Source organism: Haliotis rubra, unplaced genomic scaffold (genome assembly GCF_003918875.1).
Source record: "Haliotis rubra isolate DU_JTF1 unplaced genomic scaffold, ASM391887v1 Scf467, whole genome shotgun sequence".
NCBI lineage: Eukaryota > Metazoa > Mollusca > Gastropoda > Lepetellida > Haliotidae > Haliotis > Haliotis rubra.
Window position 1 is genome coordinate 568,266 of NW_025767154.1, and position 22,144 is coordinate 590,409.

General features: G+C 38.5%; 1 protein-coding gene across 1 annotated transcript in view; it reads left to right on the forward strand.

Moving 5' to 3' along the window:
- LOC124290485 (vinculin-like) overlaps positions 1–22,144 on the forward strand; it is a 128,182-nt gene that overhangs the window by 96,343 nt on the left and 9,695 nt on the right. Inside the window, exon 25 of the mRNA XM_046727196.1 lies at positions 4,968–5,006. Coding sequence (XP_046583152.1) covers positions 4,968–5,006 — 39 coding nt within the window. The remainder of the gene's footprint in view (positions 1–4,967; positions 5,007–22,144) is intronic.

Here is a 22,144-nt window from a genome sequence, read left to right on the forward strand (position 1 = left end):
GCACTGTGTGCTACACCTAAGGAACTGCTCAAAACGCTATGGACAATTCCATGGTAGTAGCTTACAACCCACTCTCAAGTCCATATGCAGCATATTCTATCTCGTCTGGACAAATTCCTATCTATGGAATGGACTCTTCATCCAGACACCTGCAGACAGACAGCAATCAAAGGGGAGCAGTCTCATACAGATCTGTTTGCAATGTCGCTCAGTTACCAACTTACATCAGCCCAGTTCCTGATCCTCTAGCTAACGCAGTGGATGCAATGACGACTTCTTGGGAATGCATGATCGCTTAAGACAGTGCTCATCCCAGAAATCCTAGCCAAGATAAGGAATCATCAGACATGCCCATGGATGTTCTATCCCTGCTGGTGGGATCAACCATTACATCTGCCTTTTTCGCCAAGGCTTCTCAGACAACCAAAGTCTCACAGATTCCAGCGCAACCTGGAACAGCTCCACGTAATGTATGGAAACTTTCCAGCGACATCTCATGTCAGGAGGATTTCACAAGGAGTTTTCTCAGCTTTTAGGCCGAGTCAGTCGAAGCTTCAACATCTGCTTTTCTATGACTTTAAATGGAACTGATTCCAGCTGTTGAAAATCAGATCTGGAACAGCCAATGACCCCATAACAGTGATAATTATTATACACCATATACCACAGTGAATACCAGTGAATGACATACATGATTACTTAATAACTAATATGATTATGGGCTGAGAATGTGCTGCTCTGTTTGTTATTCCTTATTATAAAATAAATTCAGCTCTTAATTTATGTTTACATTGATATCAAAGAACTCATAAGCATGCAACAATGGTAGGTTACAATGTTGTGGAAGTCAAGGATAGTTAACTGCTAGAAATTTCATTTGACCATTGTGAAAAAATTAACACCCACGAAATGTGTTAGAAAGAGGTGAGCTTTTCCCATCTGGCATATACATGAGAGTCATGAGAAGGGAGATACTTTTATTTATGTTATTTTTTTATTTCAATGTTTTTATTGCCCAAAAGTCCCTGTTACAGGATTGAGGATCACCTCCAGGGCAGTGTTTCCGTTTACCGGCATATGCCAGTATTTTACCGGTTAAAAAGTCAAAGTACCGGTATATTTATGGCAAACAAGTCCTGGGGACCAGCAATAAATTCACCCGATTAAATCATTTCCTCCAAATTGGCAATACAAATTACCAGCAACTGTTAGATTAAAGGAAACTGCCTTGTAAATTCGATCTGCACCATATGCGATACGTGTAAGGAATTCCGTGTCTATTTTTAGTAACAGCCCCTAGCGATTATTGTCATTGGCTGGACGTCTCGCATAGCCTCGACCCAGATGAGAGGCATTTTGGCGTGAGGCTATAATGCATCAGATTACAATACTCTATCGGGGCCAATAGTAAAAAAACTTTACGATGGGGAATGGACATATTAAGAGACCATTCATAGTGTATGGCTACGGGGTTGATGATGATTTTAAGAGGGGCTGTCACCCATTTTGTTCTGGGGAGGCAGGGGGGTCAACAATTCTGTACACATATACTGGGGGAGTAAGCAATTTTGTACATAAAAATATTAAGCTTGGAAATTATGGGAAGGGACAGAGGTCACTGATTTTGTACATGATTTGCAAGGTGGGGGGCGTCACTTAATTTGTACGTAAATTTTAGGGGGATCATTCACATTGTACGTGCTTCTTTATAAAAATCATCATCACCCGCCTTGCCATAAATTATGAACGGTTCCTAAGTTTACAGTTTGAAAATGGCGGCCTCAAAGCAGACGACGCTTTCTGGGCTCTTTGGTTCTAAACGAAAATTAGATGTAAATGAGAAACAGTCAACTTCCAGCAAAACAGTATGTGAAACAAAATCCAAAAAGTCCAGAAAATTCAATACCAATTGGAAAGAGGAGTTTCCATGGCTCCGATATGACAATCAAAAGCAGTCGGGGGCGGGTGTTATGTTTGGTCGAATTTGTGAGGCTGCGGCATAAATAAACGGCTTTACTAAAGGCTGTATCAATTTCCAAAAATCCGCCCTTAAAGAGCACCGTGACAGCGCTAACCATCATGAAGCAGTGGTTCGTTTATCTCAAAAGAAGGCTATGGAATCTCACGTTAGTGATATTCAGACGAAAAATGATGATAGCTTGACTGCTATGATGCGAACAGTTTTATATATGGCTAAGGAAAATGTACCAAGAAACAAGTTCAAGGGGCTTATTGACCTACAGAAGAGAAATGGCTGTTCATCTTTAAGTGGAGTTATATACTCACATTCTGATTCAATTGACGAAATGGAAGAAGCATTAACGGAGTGTACCATTGAGAATCTTAAACAGAAATTGTCGCAAAGTCGGTTTGTCAGGCTAATCATGGATGAAACTGTGAACGTAACTGTTGAAAAAAACCTCATCATGTTTGCTCGCTTAGTACACCATGGAAAAGCAGAGACTATCTTTTTAGGAAATTTCACAGTACACAGCGGTAATGCTGAGTGCATTGCTCAGAAAGTACGACAGGTGGCTGACCAATGGGGCATTCCACTCGAAAAATCATTGGTTTGGGAACTGACGGTGCCAGTGTCATGACAGGCCGCAAAACTAACGTCGGTGTTCAACTTACACAGGACTCCCCTTTTCTTATCCATGTGCATTGCATTGCCCATCGCGTGGCTTTAGCTTCACAGGATGCTGCTAAACTTTCCGGAACTATTACAGAGTACCGCAATACATTAAATCAGGTGTACAAACTTTATCAGAATTCAGCGTCGAGGTATGCAAGACTGAGGGAACTTAGTGAAGTTTTGGATGATTCTGAGTTTTCCAGCATAAAACAACTATGTGCTGTTAGATGGCTCTCTTTAGGGCGGGCTGTAAACTCAACTAAACGTAACTGGCCTGCATTAGTCATGGAAATCGAGGAGGAGGGGGCGGAACGCAACAATACGGCAGCGACAGGAATTTCAAAAAAAATGAAAGCGTATTCTTTCGTTGCAACAGCATACATGTTGAGTGACGTTTTGCCGCTTATGGAAAAGCTAGTGACCGTTTTCCAGAGAGAAGTTTTAAATCTGGCTTTTATCAGACCAATGGTCTTGTCCACTAAGGAATCACTCCAAGATTTGATTAAAGAAAAGGGGGAGAACGAAAAGTTCCTAGAAGAGAATTTGAAAGAGGGACAGAGTCAGTTCCGAGGAATAAAAATCACTTCTGCGGACAAACGATCAGTGGAAGCCATGAGGACATGCTTTATTGAAGATCTTGTAATTCCCTTGATAAGAGATTCCCTGAGAAATCCCTGGACCTTCTGCAAGCGTTGGACAATGTGCTTAATCCTGACAAATATCCTGACACAAAAGAAGATCTAGCTAACTCTGGTGGGGATTCCCTTACGGTGCTACTAGGTCACTTCTGCCCTGTGATTGGTCAAGACAACAATGATGTCACGACGCCATATATCGACCGGGATCGGTCGCTTCGTGATTTCCAGCAATTCAAACGTGTCAATTCTGGCATTGGAAGTGGTAATTTTGACATGACTTGCAAAGTTCTTATAACTGAATATGCTGACATCTTCCCAGACTTCAGTACTCTCGCTGAAATTGCGCTCACAATACCGGTGAGTAGCGTGCCTGCCGAGAGGGGATTTAGCTTGCAAAATAGAATCCACACTGCAAGCAGAAACCGTCTTGCGCAGCATCGTATGAACAATCATGATTCTCAACATGCATGCTAATGACCGTTTCGACTACACAAGAGCATCCGAACTATTCCGTAAAACCAAGAAAAGAAAAGTGTAATTAACAGTTGATACCTGTACAAGTACTGCCAAACAAACTTGCGGTTTACTAGTAACATGATGTCATTTCACATTTCATGTTCGAATGAGTTTGATACGTTTGTTGTTATTAAAAATGAAACACAAACACACACACATTCATGTTGTTATCTTTATTAACATGGAAAAGAAGTGGACTGGTGAAAATAATGGCTTACCAGTCCCATGGACTGGTAAATTTGAATCTCACCGGAAACACAGCCAGGGTAAGGGTGAGTCTCAGTTGTAAGGTATGCAATCTTACAGGTAGACAATCTGACATTTTCTAAAAGAAAAACAGAAGAGAAAAACAAAAACCAAAAAACAAAACAAAACATTCACACTCACATTCATACTCATACTGTTGCGAGTTTAAATTAAACAGCTAGCTTTTACTATGTGTCTGCTTTTCACGTATCCTTAGGCTAGACTTACTGAAAAGGGATGATAAAATGCCCACTTTGTGTAAAATTTATTGAGTTTATTTCTGCTTGAGAAACTAATTTTCTCAACAGAATACCTCTGTTCACACACTTTCTTAAAACCATCAATGTGTGGCTTTACTCCCTGACACCGACATTTATACACACAAAAATTAGCCATTAATTAATTAATTAATTAAGAGGTCAAAAACAGTATCTGTGACAGTATTAGAGTCACACCTAAATACAACAAGTTCAGCAGAGAGCTTCAGATTGAATATATGGTCACATGTCTCTGTTAACCATCCATGGAAGTTATTCCAAAATATATCTACAAATGGACACTGCCAAAACAAGTGAATGAAAGTTTCGTCACATGAAGAACAGAAAGTGCAGAGATTATTTTATTTTATAGAGGAAGGACTTGGTGAGAAGAATTCTATGCAACAGTTTGTACTGGAACCACCTGCGGTTTTTTTCTTCTGTTGCCTGAGAGTTTTTTTCATAGATTTTGACCCAGAGATACTTTTATAGTCACATTTTGTTATGGAGGGTTTGACAGTGTTAGAGCAAAAGGGAAATATTGGACGATGTGTTTGTGTGATGACAGCTGAAATACAGGATGAAGGTAATGTTGTAATAGACATAGTATTCTCTGAATTTATAGCAGTTATGACTATTGTTTGATGTCAATGACTTTAACTTTTGACGATTCAGAGCCTATTCCTGCTCCTGATGGAAGTGAAATAGCCTGTGGTAAATTTCTTCATATTTGCATGTACATTCTACTAACGAAGTAACACTTGATTTGCTGTGAGGACTTATATGTAATATATGACTTTAAGAACTCCATTTAGTTGTGGAAATTAATCATGACTATGTCACCTGCATGTCATTAATAAGTTACATGTCTGTGTTGTATCAAATAGATGGAAAATGCAATAAATACATAGGTACTGTCAAATGCCTTTGTAAAGTAGATTTTATGAGTACAATGAAAATCTTTTCATCTTATCCACGGTGTATTACTTAGGACAGGTTAGTGGCATCATGATATCTACTCATTAGTTTTCGTCATTGTATATTTGTAATCTATGTGTAAAATCAGGTGATGAACTGCCCAAATTTACCAAGTAAAGTGTCATTGACTTTATGCATTTCTTCATTTTCATCCCGACATGAAAACCAGATAAAAATTTAGTGCATGATTTCGCTAAGTAATTTGAGGAAGTAGCCTCATAATTTAGGAGCCAAGATTATATCTGGTTTGTTTTTTAAAGTTGACTGTTCATAGACTACTTAATCCAGCCACAGTGTAACTCCATAATATTAACCTAGTTTTTCAAAGGTGGAACTAGTCTTTTTTAGACTATTATCTATCTTCCCGAAGGAAGGTGAAGCTTGGCTGATCACTGGTTGGCTACTGCTAACCATCACTGTCACTCTCTTGGGTGCTGGCTTTAGCAGCTTGATGTGGAGAGTCAGCAGATTCCAACCCTGTCCCAATCTCCTCATGTAGTGTCATCACTGTCACTCTCTTCGGTGCTGGCTTTAGCAGCTTGATGTGGAGAGTCAGCAGCTTCCAACCCTGTCCCAATCTCCTCATGTAGTGCCATCACTGTCACTCTCTTGGGTGCTGGCTTTAGCAGCTTGATGTGGAGAGTCAGCAGCTTCCAACCCTGTCCCAATCTCCTCATGTAGTGCCATCACTGTCACTCTCTTGGGTGCTGGCCTCAGCAGCTTGATGTGGAGAGTCAGCAGCTTCCAACCCTGTCCCAATCTCCTCATGTAGTGCCATCACTGTCACTCTCTTGGGTGCTGGCTTCAGCAGCTTGATGTGGAGAGTCAGCAGCTTCCAACCCTGTCCCAATCTCCTCATGTAGTGCCATCACTGTCACTCTCTTGGGTGCTGGCTTCAGCAGCTTGATGTGGAGAGTCAGCAGCTTTCAACCCTGTCCCAATCTCCTCATGTTGCTGATAGATACAAGGAAAATGCATCAACACTTACTGCTTGGTATAGGTGGTGTTGTAAGCATTGCCATAAGGGTTTTGAAGTAAACAGCACACTGCCTAAGGTGCTATGACTCCAGATTTGTCTTAGCATTGCCCATGAATCAGTACGGCCACCAAACCCCTTTGTCCAAAAGAATTTGATTTTCATGTCACAGAGAGCTTCATTACCCAGTACCACCCAGGCTTTGACCACCTTGTTCAAGCTACAGGTACCTACTTATACTTTCTCCAACAATGCAAGGCATGTGTAAAAGCTGTAGGTGTACCGATACACCACATGCATTCTTCTCAATAATTTTGGTTTAACACTCGATTATGGATCACCTTTTGATGTTACATTCAAAAATGAAGATATGATTCATGTGAATGTGAAGTATGCACATGACATTTTTAAACTGTGATATGATTGCGTCCAATGTAATGAATCTTCAGATATCGGCAAAGACCACCCTCAACAGGAGGTACACAAGAAGTGTGTTTCGAAATGTGCTTCTGCTTTCCTGACTGCAATAAGATCACTACTGACAGATGCATAGGTTGATGATATACTCAGTAAATTTTCAGTTACAGTATGACATAAATCTTGTCTTTATAGTTTCAGATAAAATTCTTATAATACTTGAATAGCATGATTTGGAAGCATTTTCACATTAGTTATTAATTTATTCCAAAAATGAAAATCCTTGTTTAGTACATCGATGATAGATTTTTGTTAATAATTAGGGTTTGGGGGCATTTTCAGATATTGTTATAAGGTCTTATCTTCACATATAGACATTACTAATCTAGGCATCAGCTTAGTATTTTATGCCCTTTCATCTGAACATCACTTATGTGAATAAGGGACTATTTTGACATCACTGTTTAATATGAGTACAACTATTTGACATCACTGTTTGATATGAATACACCATGAAAAATAATTAGAATTTAGGGGATATTGCTCAAGTATAAGTTGCTTCCAAACAAACCAGTGGGAAAATATACAGACATAGCTATATAGCATGTATGATGAAATACTTTATTAACAGTACATTAGTACGTTAGACCTGATTTGTGATTTTGTGTTTCATGATAGTGTCACGAACCAGATATAACAAAAGGACAACATAGGAGAGAAGGCAATCTCTTGTGTACCATAAACAGGTGGAGGTGATGATTCAGTAGTTAATTATGTTTTATATGTTCAATGTAACAGGAACTGGAATCTAGTCTGGAAATGTCTCGATGGTAGTTAGCCAACTACGTCCTTCTGCTTTCTCCTGTTAGATAAAATTGCAAATCATATGATTCTTTTCATGTGCTGCATTTTTCTGCAGTTCTATAGGTTTTATCATCCACATAACCAACGATAACTCATTATAGAACAATAAGGTAGATATAGTATGACCAGAAATTATTGAGAATTTTAGGAATATGTTTAATTGGATTTCTAGTATAAACAACCTTGACCAGCTATCAAGTGTTTGTATTCATTCAAGAGAGACAACACCGTAAATCCTTTTTCATTAGTTTGTGAAGAGTTATCCCCTTTGTTTACTTGCTAGCAGATGACTTCTTCAGTGATCCTCAGTATGGATGATTTAGAGAAGAGGAAGTTGATTTTAGAGTATCATAACAAGGACATCAGATCAGCTAAAGTGATTTCAAGTAGAACAGGCATCCCTTTGTCCACTGTTTATCGTGTTTTGAAAAATATTGCAAATGGATATGGCATTGACCACCAGGGAGGCGCAGGTAGGCCCAGAAAATTGACTGTCGGTGACAGGAGGCGGCTTGGTATTCTTGTTTCTAAAAACAAACGAGGGAGTTTAGAAAACTTAAGGCTGGATATGAATGATAGAGGAACTGTGGCTGTCTGTAAGGAGACAATTAGAACTGAGCTGCATGCAATGGGTTGGCGGAAAAGTCGAGGAATTCCATCACTGATCATGAAACCTGAACAAAAGGAGCGAAGGTTGAACTGGTGCTTAGGGCATAGAAATTTTAACTGGGACAATGTGATTTTCTCAGATGAAAGTTCTGTGTGGCTGTTTCCTAATACACTGAAATTCTGGACCAAACAAACTGAAAAACCTTTGTATCAGCGCCCAAAGTACAGTCCGAAATTTAACGTGTGGGGGTGGCCCCTCTTTGTATTTGAAGGGAATATGAATAGTGAGCGGTACACAGATATTCTCGAGGGACATTTACTTCCATCTGCTCACGTGTTCTATGGGAATGTTTGGATTTTCCAGCAGGACAACGACCCAAAACATCGTTCAAAGCATTCACAGGCCTGGTTTCGGACCCAAACTATGACATTATTAGATTGGCCAAGCTTATAGCCCTGACCTAAATCAAATAGAAAATGTTTTGGAGACTTATGAAGGAAAGTGTCAATAAGAAAAATCTGACAAATATTGCTGAAATGAAAGAAGAGGTGGTCCGATATTGGGACAGCATGGACCACGACTTTCTAACTTCTTTGATCAGTAGTATGCCCAGCCGCATTGAAGCCTGCATTGCTGCCCATGGTGACTTGACAAAATACTAACTGTTCACCTGTCTTTGAATCTGGAGTTCTGCTAGTAATATTCACATTTAATACGTGAGTAATGAGTGAAAAAATAAAAAAAATTTACAATCTTTAAATTCTCAATAATTTCTCGTTGTACTGTATATCACAAGGATTGTAATAGTATTATAGGATCACAATGCATCGTTTTTAAGTGCCTTTGCTACGATGTGTCAGAGTCATTCAACTGGTGATGTAACCAGTCAGATTGTTTGTTTTCCAACAATGGCCATTACAGTGATTTTGGTACAAGACGTTTGGTAGATATTTTTCTAACTTGGTTGTGGTTGGTTTTCCTTTTTAGATTGAGAAACTCCTCAATGTTTGATATTTAGAAAGCTTTGCATTTTTACATACAAAATGTAAATTAATGAGATGTAGGGCATACTTGGAGTATGGTGAGTTATATCTGGGGGTGTCATATGCTATTCACCTGTCAAATTGGTTCCACAGGAATGACATGGCTGGTGATATGCCCTGTTGATCCTGTTCAACAGTAGCATTGAGTTCTCTATCACATCAAATATTGGTGGCATGCCTGACATTACTAGTCGTGGTTATTACTAATGAGTACAAGGTTTTCTAGTTTGAATAGTGCTGGTTAAATGATACATGTGCAAACCCACAGTTGAGCACAAATGCAAAAGGACTACTTGTTTGAGGGTGGTACATCCATCTGGTGTTTATAGTATTTATAATTTGTGTGACTTAATCTGTCTGTCACAGCCCCTACCACTCTGGCTGGCCTTGACATGCTGGTCCAAGAAGGTAGTTGATGTGGATGGTTTTGCTGTGTGCTTGAGATTACTTAAAGCATGCACATGTTTCTTTGGCCTGGTTTGCATGGTTAGCTCAGTTTAAAATTCAAGTGATTTTCAATCATGTTACCTCATCCGTTCATCCTTCCATCTATCTATTGTTTGCTCTAATGTTATTAAATGTCCTTTTGAATACAAGCCTATGAAGCTGAAGGTTGTATGAATAATCTCTCATGGTTCCTGTAAATATCCTTCACAGGTTTCACATTTAATTAAACCTTTACCACCACAACAGTCATATTGGCGGAGTGGAGGCAAACACCTAAGATGTTATGATGTTACCTTTCCTCACCGTATTGATATTTGGATGAGCTCATGTCAGGGTGCTTTTTGCATTGTCTCTAATTTTTTATTGGGTTTTCCCATTACATTCTCTTCTGAAACCACTGGGCTTAAATGTCAAATGACCTCATATCATGGCAAGTTTTCCATTTTATTATTGTACTTCTGTTGATTGTTAACTTTTTTATTTTCAGCATCATTTTTAAACCTAAATAGAGTCAATGGAGTGTAAAGTTTTATGAGTGATCCCAACTGTCTTTAAAAACTGCTGACAGAATTTTTATCCTCCTTAAAGCATGTCTGCCATTATGTCTTCTTTATTCAGGTGAGCTGCAGAGCATTTTGACTCTTTTGTTTTCATTACACTTTGTGGTGCGGTGGGGTAGCCTAGAGGTTAAACTCACTCACTCACTCATTACACATTGTATTGAGTACTTATGCTGATGTTACTGTCTGTTTGAACAGTCTGGATGTATTCTGAGGATCTCTTTAGCAGATCTTATATAATCCACAAAGCTACAACCTTCAAATACCTCCCCCATTTATCTGGTGTTGAACCGCCTCCATGGTGTAGTGCTTAGAGTGTCCGCCCAGAGAGCGGAAGGTAGCGGGTTCGATCCCTGACTGCGTCATACCAAAAGACATTAAAATATGGTACTTGTTGGTCTCTGCCTGGCGCTTAGCATTAATGGGTACAACAAGGACTGGTCGGCTCGGAGTCAGTATAATGTGTCTGAGTGGGGTATTCATGCTTCACTGCGGCATGGTATCTCAGTGGTCTAGCACTATTAAACCAGCTTAAGTCTGGGCTAGTACAAGCAGGCGCACATACACATACACACACATGCACGTCGTCATATGAATGAAATATTCTCAAGCACGACGTTAAACCCAATTTCACCTCACATTTATCTGGTGTTGCTATCAACATTTTACCAAAGCAAGTAATGTTTTTCTTATGATATAATAAATAACAAAATATACAGGTATTTATTCCCTGACTACAAGCTTATTACCAGGTGGCAAGTAATGTTTTTCTTATGATATAATAAATAACAAAATATACAGGTATTTATTCCCTGACTACAAGCTTATTACCAGGTGGCAAGTAATGTTTTCTTATGATATGATAAATAACAAAATATACAGGTATTTATTCCTGACTACAAGCTTATTACCAGGTGGCAAGTAATGTTTTTCTTATGATATAATAAATAACAAAATATACAGGCATTTATTCCCTGACTACAAGCTTATTACCAGGTGGCAAGTAATGTTTTTCTTATGATATAATAAATAACAAAATATACAGGTATTTATTCCCTGACTACAAGCTTATTACCAGGTGGCAAGTAATGTTTTTCTTATGATATAATAAATAAATAAATATACAGGTATTTATTCCCTGACTACAAGCTTATTACCAGGTGGCAAGTAATGTTTTTCTTATGATATAATAAATAACAAAATATACAGGTATTTATTCCCTGACTACAAGCTTATTACCAGGTGGCAAGTAATGTTTTTCTTATGATATAATAAATAACAAAATATACAGGCATTTATTCCCTGACTACAAGCTTATTACCAGGTGGCAAGTAATGTTTTTCTTATGATATAATAAATAACAAAATATACAGGCATTTATTCCCTGACTACAAGCTTATTACCAGGTGGCAAGTAATGTTTTTCTTATGATATAATAAATAACAAAATATACAGGCATTTATTCCTGACTACAAGCTTATTACCAGGTGGCAAGTAATGTTTTCTTATGATATAATAAATAACAAAATATACAGGTATTTATTCCCTGACTACAAGCTTATTACCAGGTGGCAAGTAATGTTTTTCTTATGATATAATAAATAACAAAATATACAGGTATTTATTCCCTGACTACAAGCTTATTACCAGGTGGCAAGTAATGTTTTTCTTATGATATAATAAATAACAAAATATACAGGTATTTATTCCCTGACTACAAGCTTATTACCAGGTGGCAAGTAATGTTTTTCTTATGATATAATAAATAACAAAATATACAGGTATTTATTCCCTGACTACAAGCTTATTACCAGGTGGCAGCAGTTTTAATGTGTTCTTGGTTATTGTAATAGATTAGGCCTTGGTCTGCCTGTTACGTCACATTTCATTTCACAAAAATTAATGTTAACTGTATCGAATTAAATTTTGAATAAAGTCAATTACAAACAGAAGTCCAGATAAATATTGAACACTTTGCATAAGCAGATAGTGTCATAATTAGGGGTGAAACAGTACGTTCTTACCACGGTACGGTACGTATTGCGTTACAAGGCCTTTGGTTCCGTCCGTTTCGGTTCGGTATATGAGCTATGATCATAATTGCAAAAAATTGACAATAAGAGCAAAACCTTACATTGTTTATTAACATGGAAATAATAATCATAATCTTTGCTATTTTGAATGAACAAAACTGTCATTTCATGACAGGATAGAAGAAGTAAAGTATCACTGGAACCTAGGAGCTCACAGATGTGTGACAAAATAGCAAGTAGCCAAGTATGATTAAAAGTCAATAACATCACATCAACATTTACTGCAATGAAATCACCACTATGTCCCAGAAATGTTGATGTTTTAAAAACATGATACACAAATTAGATCTTGTCGAATGTGACTCTGTTGAATTCAAGGTCCTGAGTCTTGCCTACCAGTGTTACCATCTTACGGCTCCAGAGTACCTTGTTGAGCTAGTCACCAAGCACAATGCTTCCAGAATGTTAAGATCGGCAGATAGACACCTTCTCACTATTCCCAGACAGAAACTCCGGGCATTCGGGTTTCGCTCCTTCAGCTATGTTGCTCCACAGTTGTGGAATCAACTCCCGACTGAACTCAAAATGTCTCCCTCCATTGACTCATTTAAAAGTTCCCTGAAAACCCATCTTTTCAGAAAATATTACAATCTATAACTTAACTTTCCAAAAATTTCAGCCTCATTCTAGCATAACCTTTGCTTTGTAAATATTTGTAAATATGTAGCGCTTTGAGCATGCCTTATGTGTGGAATTCAGCGCATTATAAATACACATATTAATTAATATCACAGATAAATAAAGTAAACAAATTAACACAACACAGTTGTCATAGGACAGTTACAGTCTGTGTGACAGATCATTGTCCTTTCTCTAAATCATTGTCTATCTCTTGTTTCAGTCTGTTAAACATTTAGAGACTTTCCACCGTCCCTGGGAAGTACTGATACACAATCTTGGCACATTCCAGAATTTTGATTTATTCAGTTTTCATTCAAAATGTCTTTGAAAGTTCACTCAGAAATGATATTCTCCTTTTTGAAACAAGTACGTTTTGACTGCTTTCTCTTGTTATTGGTCGTTAAATGTTCATTGATCAGTTCAAATATTTGTGTTGTGGTAACAACTAACACACATAAGGCTTAGAACTGCGATGGGAAAGCCACCAGATCCATACCCATAATTGCAGTCATCCCTCGCCTCCCTCGTTATACATAACACAGAATAAAGTAAAATCCTATTTTCCATACTGTACTGTACTGTAGACGACCGCCTCCGTGGTGTAGTGGTTAGACCGTCCGGCCGGAGAGCGGAAGGTCGCGGGTTCGATCCCCCGACCGCGTCATACCAAAAGACGTTAAAATATCGTACTTGTTGGTCCCTGCCTGGCGCTCGGCATTAATGGGTACAGCAAGGACTGGTCAGCTCAGAGTCAGTATAATGTGTCTGAGTGGGGTATTTATGCTTCACTGCGGCATGGTATATCAGTGGGCTAGCACTCTAAAACCAGCTTAAGTCTGGGCTAGTACAAGCAGGCGCACATACACATACACACACATGCACGTCGTCATATGAGCAAAATATTCTCAAGCACGACGTAAAACCCAATTTCACCTCACCTCACCTCACCTGTACTGTAGACATAACAGAACTGATATTTCGTGTATTGTGCCTTGTCAAAACTACATCGTAATGTTACGTAGGTGAACAAAAACTTTGCAAATGAAAATAGATATGTGTATAGGAAACCTGCAATCAAACATCACAACACATGGTACTTCAGTTTTCCTTCCCATTATGCTATCTGTTATTCAAGTAAGCCGGAAATAGCAATCAGCTGTGTACAAATGTTTTGCTCCAATATACTGGTGATTCAGTTAAAAACAAACTGAAAATATGACATCAAAGAATTTAGTCCATTACCAGAAGAATTTATAAAAAAACATTATATTTCAAGCGGTTAATATATTGCTATCGTATGAGTATTATGCATGTTTTCTATGAACATATTTAAAATAATAATTAACATAGGCTCAGCACTTACGTGGCTGGATACATTTTACACATGAGACAGTTCCACAAGTCACTGTTGACTTCCAACGGAGCATACCACTTTGATTGTAAAGACAAAATGTTGGCAATTAATTGTGAAACATGACTTCAGTGAGTCATTAACGCAGGTCTAGGGGTATATGGATGATGAGACGGTGATCAGTTCATGATTGCTGAGAATAATGTGAAATTGGTGCTATCGCGGTAGTTGCGAAAAGCGGACCCTCATAAACATGGTAAGTGGAAGTGGTATGCGTATTTTCTCCGATGTCTCTGTAAACAGTGTTTTTGTGAATGAAAACGGGATTAAATATAATCAAATAAAATAAGATCGAGGAAGATAATTTTATGATGAGGTTTTCGGATGGCATGTTTACTCGCTCTATAAAACGCATTGTGTTGTATCAGAGCAAACATGGTGAGTACTCGGCTAATGGTAATGTCTTTATAATAAAGTTGTCTTTTCAAAGTTATTACGATGTTCCGCTGTTCGTCTGATTTGAAATAACTGGAAAAGAAACAGAACCCAGCTACTGATCTGGTATCAGCATTTGCTATCTTGCAGACTTTGTAAGTAGACAACTTGAGGCGATCTTGAACTTACTTCCGGGAAAATAGCAGCCGTCCATCAATGAAATGCATAGATTTGATGAAATGATTCAGTTTTAAGACGTTTTAGAAAAGGTTTAAAAGGTGAATAAAATGACTGTACGAAAACCGAAAATACCGAATTTTGGGATTGCATTACGGTGCACCGAACCGAAGGCAAAATACCGCGGTATACCGTTTCACCCCTAGTCATAATTCTAACAAACTACATCCCTCTTACACTTGATTGCCTTATTTTCTCATCCACAGGTTTAAGTTGAATACACTTTTTTAAATACCATTGTCTTGTGTTGTCTTTCTTCCTACAGTATCTTATGTTATTGACCTTAGTAATAGACATACCTCCCCATTCTCGGTGATAAGGTGGAGTAGATTATCAGTTGAAGGATAGATACTGTTGTTAAAAAAGGTTCCCCTGTAAAGCAAACTTGAAGGTTGTCATCATAGATGCGTTGTCCAGGACTGTTGGTTATGACAGAGAGTCTTTCTCTGTGAAGTGTCATGTCATTTGTGTGTTGCTCTGTGGTTGTGTTTATCTATTTGGCCTGGTTTGACTGTCCTCAGTATTTCTGTTATAAGGTGTATAATGATGCTTGCAATATTTAGCTGCATGATTTGCAGAGACCCAGTGATGTATGAGGGACTGGATGCATACGTGCTGTTCAATATTTCTGAGGGTGTTCGTATGCTACATGTCTTTCTTGGTGCATGCTGCTCTCTGAAAGAGGCCACAATAAAAGTCTGGTGAAGGGTCCAGAAGTCTCTTCACTCATATCTGTTGAATGAATCATTATGAAACATGAATCTGTAATTATACACCAGACATGCCCCTATCCTGTTATTAGGGAAGCTAGACTTACATTATAGTGTGTCAGACAACACCATTGGGATTTCTATGCTATTTTTTATCCTCTGCCATTAAGTGGGAGGGGGATATAGGTTTGAGCTCAGTCTGTCTGTTCGTCGGCCAGAGATAATGGGGACAGATTTTCTCAAAAACTATGATAGATAGGGAAACCCGATTTGGTATGTGGTTTCAGGACATGAATGAATTGAGGGAGTTCGAAAGCGGAAACCGTGTTATAAATTGTTACAGAGTTATGGCCCTTGTCATGTGTTCCTTGACTTAGTGCACTGTATCCCCAATGTATATCCTGAGTCGTTGATTCTAGTTAGACTTAGGGCTTTGGATCCATCCCATAGGAGTTTCAATTCATTCTCATAAGTCGCATTTCCTGCTGAAAAGTTACTTTTTTAGTCACTTACAAGGATTCTATGTAGACATTGGATTGTGTCCCAGCTATTCACACTAATTGTTCCAACTAGAAGATATTAAAGGTAGGGCTGGATTCTCATATTGCGATATATTGCAATAATTTCAGAGATATTGCAATACATATTGTGATATATTGACTGGAAGGTTTCTGCCCAAGTGTGTACATCATTAATTCATAATAGCTCTCTGTGTGTGACATCGTCTTCTGAGTTGCTGCTACACCCTACTTTGAGGCTCCCTGTCCCCATTGTGTCTGGCTATATGCCAGTGGTTTACAGATAAATAAAATGATATAGAGCCTTAATGTAGAATATTTAATTGAAGTACTGTATTGCAACCAAGTTTGTGAACATAATGATAAATTTAATAGTATAACATGATTTTCATTATCAGTGTTGTTTTCTTTAACAGAATGCACTTCAAAGCAGTATGTAATTATTGTTACTCTATGTCAGCAGAGACCATATAATAGAGGGACAGCCCTCCCCAACAGTTTATCACTAACCATCAGCGCTACGGCCTGGCATGTAACTGATACACATCGACACCCTGCTGCTTCCCTCTACCGGTACACATGCGCAGACATTCGCAAATGAGCACTGTGGTAACCACGTAAACAATATTACGTAATATCCGGGCCGAGAGTTAATTCCCTTAGCGGGATTTCACCGGCTGCGTTTGACAGTTAAACATTACATGGACAGCTCCAATAAACTGATTACAATAATCTTAATTTTTATATTATCTCACATTTGCACATGTCAACTGACAACATCGCAGAACATGTATCATTCACGAAATGTGTGTCGTCATAAGCCTGGAATATTTGTTTCAACATTCGGCATGGCCATGGATGACTTAATTCATTCACTGGGATGATTCCGACTTGGACCTCGATACTTAATTGGAGAATTTACAGACTACGACAGGACAGAATATAAACCAAAAATACAAATATCAAACTAACCCAGTCAGGTAAAGGCAGTTTTAACATTACAGTTGCCAATATCCCCGATGCTCGCTAAATGTATCATCACATGGCTAATCTCAAGATTTACTTGCAAGTATTCGTTGGCACAAAACGAGGGTGTGGTCAAGCAGTCGATGAAAGTAAAAATTCCCGCGAATTTATAAAGAATGTGCAGATTTGCAAGCGTTGGCCAATCAGAGGACTTGCTTCGACCACACCCCTGTTATGTGCGGACATATCGTAATCCATTTGTGTCAAGATCGTTTAGTTGAGAGTCAAAATCGGTTTTCAATCGACTTGCAGAAATAACAATAAAGAATTGGTAGGTGTCATGAGTGTTGCTCGATAGGCCAATCATCAATGATTATGTTTACATAAAGTTTTAATCGATTGCATGCGATGGTAGCGTAGCGATCGGCAACGTAGTCGGGTAGGGTGCACCCTAGAAGTGTCCGGCCTTGTCATTATGTATTGTACTGTGAAGCATTTCGAAGTCGGGTGTCATCTCAAAACAATATTTTTAAAATCATGAATCCTCGGAAAGACACGAGGGCCTGTGACTGGCTGGTGTTTCACTAAATGACGCTATTATAGTCTCTGATTCTAATTTTATTTTAATTCGCATAATTTTATATTATAAAGTTTATAGTCCCAACGAAACACGATTTCACATTATCCAAGAGCGTTAATGTTTATATAATGCCAGTTTGGGGCTAGCAGTGATTATGCTTTGGGCCGTATGGAGACATTTGTTGTTTTTTTCAAAGGGAAGCCACTAAATACTAAAGTCACTTTCCTCCGAGCCAATGAAATATTCGTGTTAAATGGGCTGTACTACATTACCCTATCAATTAAAAAATTTCATCAAAGTGTCATCTTTAACTTGGCAGGAAAATGCAACCAATAACATTAAAACACAACATCACACGTTCTTATATGTACAGTGTATTTATTGTAGAATAGGACCATAGATCTATATGTACAATCATGTATTACTAAATTCAACCATTTAGATATTCTTTCTTTAAAAACACAGTAAATGTGAATTTCAACTGTTGCAAATAAACTCTTAACTGAATTTGAAATTAAAATTATGCAATAGTTGGTTGCCAATGCTCTTTCAAACAAGGTATATCTACTTAATCAAGATGGGAATATTGTATTTAATAGTAGGCTCTTTGAGTAGCCCTTCCGATGAGTGCCGATTAAAACTTTCTTTTTCCTGGGCATCTACAAAACAAATGATAATTTTATGATATAAATATAATGTTGAATAATGAGTTCATTTTTCATTTTTTTGTGTTGCATAAGACAGGCTGTTGGTACTGTCTAAGCCCAGGTAAACTCATAATCAAACTTCATTAGGAAGAATAATGATAACAGAAAAATATATTAATTGTAGTCATGATTAAATAAGGGACGATGATAAGTTATAAACTTCTTGCAACACAACCTGCATAGTTATGTTGTCCATTTAGGACTGATTGTAAATGTAAAACATAAAATCATACAAATCTGTACACAATCTTAATATAACTTCATTAACAGATATTTTAGATATCCATGAAGTGAACTGTACATTGGATTTTAATTTCCATAATTTCTACTCATGTACTTTATTACATGTTAAATTATTAGGCAGATATTGTTGAAATAGCTCCTTCACTTATGCCTGCACCAACTGGAATCAAGTCTGCAAATCTGTCTTCATAATTGCTGATGCAAACATGGTATGTAGACAGATCTGATAAATGTTTCTTCAAATCTCTTAGAGTGAAGAAAAATGCAGGTAAACCAATCCAGAATTCATGATTTGGGCCAAAGTCACGTCGATGTGCATATATTGCTGCTGTAAAGGATGGCTTGATGACTACTGAAAGCTGGACTGAGCCTACGTCATTGTCATAAAACTGCACAATAGTAATGTTTTCACACTTGTTTCTTGCAATTGTAAAATTGCCTAGCTCATCTACATGCTGAAACAGCTCATTTTTCAATGTTAAATATTGCTGGTATCACAGGATGCCATCAACAATTTCATCTACATTGTTGTCCGGATGATACTGGTGAATTGTGTCCACAATAACAAAGAATTCATCAGCCGAACAACCATCAGAATCTGTCGCTTCTTCCAGGCATGGGGTATCTGTGGGTTCATCGGTGAGGTCAATGAAGAATGACTTCCATGCTTTGTCCCACAGTGCACCTCTTGAACTGAAAATGGAGATACACAATATTAATATTTAAATTTTTGTTTTGAAGTGTTTTAAATAGTTGTTAAAATTATGCTATAGTTGGTTGCCAATGCTCTTTCAAACAAGGTCTAGTTGCTTACTCAAGATGGGAATATTGTACTTAATAATTTACACTATACCTTTTTTTTTACATAAGAAAAGAAACAATATTAATATTTGATTATACAATTGCTTTGATATTTTAAACTTACTTCTGCAGGTACCAGATTTACAAATACCAATAAAATAAATAAATACCAATAACTACAAAATATCAACACAAAATTACTCATTTCTTTTCAAAGACATCATTTGTGAATTTCTTACTTCCATTATTACTTACCTGCAATCATCGTGAACAGTTGATTGAACTGATGAATAAGAATGTCAGAGAGAGAGGAAGAACTGACACCTTGTTGTCTCGGACCCCTCTTTGAGTAGCCCTTCCGGCGACTGCTGATGAAAACTTTCTTTTTCCTGGGCATCTGCCAAACAAATGATAATTTATTATATAAATAGTGTAATGATATAAATAAAATGTTGATTCATTGTTGCATAAAGTCAGGCTGCTGGTACTGTATAATAATATAATAGTATATAGCAATATAACGCATAACTTCAGTAGGAAGAATAATGATAACAGAAAAATATATGAATTATTACATCATAAATAAGGACCTTTTCCACAAATATAATCATCAAAATGAACAATAATGTAATTTTCTGAATAAAATTGATATTTTATACTTATCCTGACTCATGCTTATTGCTTGTCTCCTTCCTCTTGCGAACGATAGTGGAACACTTGTATCTACTATTGAAGCTCCCTTCAATAAAAACATACGTAAAATAACTACTCACCATGAGTTATCCCTCTGGCCGTTTTGGCGGGAAAAGTGGCGCCACCGCTCCCAAATGCTTCACTCTCTCCGATTTATCAGCCCGACACTTTAATTTGCAGGGAAATCCAAAAGTGTCTAGCGGGGAGGTTGGGAGGGCTTACCTCATGAGTCAGGATAAGTATAAAATATCAATTTTATTCAGAAAATTACATATTTTTCCTTATCCTGACTCATGCTTATTGCTTGTAGAATCCGTCGGATTTGGAGGCTGGTCAAGTTACTTCTTGATTTCATGTAGTGATTTACGTCTTATATACCCCCCTATGGGAAGTTCATGTTGGCACTGCTGTTTTCTCGGCTGCTGCTGTAACCCTGTACTTCCAGCTGTCTCTGACGGGGGGACCACAATTGTTAACTTTTGGTCCTGGCTTCTGTTAACATTTTATGTGGATTTTGCGAGTATCCTTACAAGATTGATATCTTAGTGCGGGAGACCTCTGTCTGTGTCGCTGTTGATATCGGGACGAAAAGACGCTTGAATTTCCGTCTCCTGATCCTGGATTTTTGTAAGTATACTTTCAATGCTCTCACTGGGCACAAGGATAGATCCTGCGTACCCTGTGGTCCAAGGACGGATGATAATGCTGGGACGTGGAATTGTCTGTCCGGTTGACCTGGCAGTTGATTCTTTGCGATGAAATCCCATCGTAGTCCCATATGCACGGTGTTTTGATTTTCATCAAATCGTGTTCTCTCGTAGTCCAGAGCATGTATTTCTGACATCCTGGCTGCTGTTGCTAGGGCGAGCAGGAACAGCGTCTTTTGCGTCAAGAACTCGAAGGATGTCCTCTCTAAAGGTTCGTAGACGTCGATGGTGAGATCTCGTAGAACTACGTTGAGGTCCCACACCGGAGCTTTAAATCTCTGTTGTTGGTCCTCCAATTTATAAGAGCGTAGTAAGGCCAGTAACTCTGGTACTTTCGTCAGTTTGGCACCCGTCCTCATGGAGATGACTGAGCTCAATGCCGCTAGGTATGTTGAAAGTGTTGACGCTTTTAACCGTTTTGTTTGTCGTAGGTGACAAAGGTAGTCCGCCACTTCAGGATGTGTTGCCTTTATAGCTGTAAAGCCTGTCCTCGCAGCGTATGTCTCGAAGCAAGTTGTACAAGTTGCGCGTAGACTTGCGTAGAGCTAGTGTGACTGCTTTCGCTGACCTGGCGGAATATCCTCTCTTGTTCAAGCACGCCTTGATACAGTCCACACGTGTAGTCGGAACACCTCTGGGTTGCCGTGCACCTGCTTTGTGTGAGGATGTACTAGTAGATTTGTCCACTCTGGTAGTTGCAGTTGAGGTTGTCCTAATTCTTGTATGAGAATGGGGAACCATATTCTCACTGGCCAGTAGGGCGTGACCAAAATCAGTTGTAGGTCCTTCGTCTGGCTGATTTTCTGCAACACCCTCGGTATTAGAGCTGGTAGTGGAAACGCGTACGCGTTTAGTCATTCCCAGGAGATGCTTAGAGCGTCCGTTGCCCATGCTTGTGCATCTGGTATTGGTGAGACGAATGTTATCAGTTGATTGTTGAATCTCGTGCTCCCATCTCTTGTATGATCTGCTTGAAGATCTCTGGGTGTAGCATCCATTCTGTTGGGGACGGCTGTGTTGGACGGGACAGTGCGTCTGCGATCACATTCTTGGCTCCTGGAATGTGGCATGCTCTTATGTGGATGTTCAGGTTGTCTGTTATGCCGAACAGTTGAAAGCAGAGGTCCAGGAGGTTCGACGATCTTGTTGATCCTTGCCTGTTGATGTAGAACGCCACTGTGGAGTTGTCCGTATGTACCGTCAGATGCGCATCCTGCAGAATGTTGGTCCAGTGGAGTATAGCTTTCGTTTACTACTGCTTTCATTTCTAGCATGTTGATGTGCAGAACTTCCTC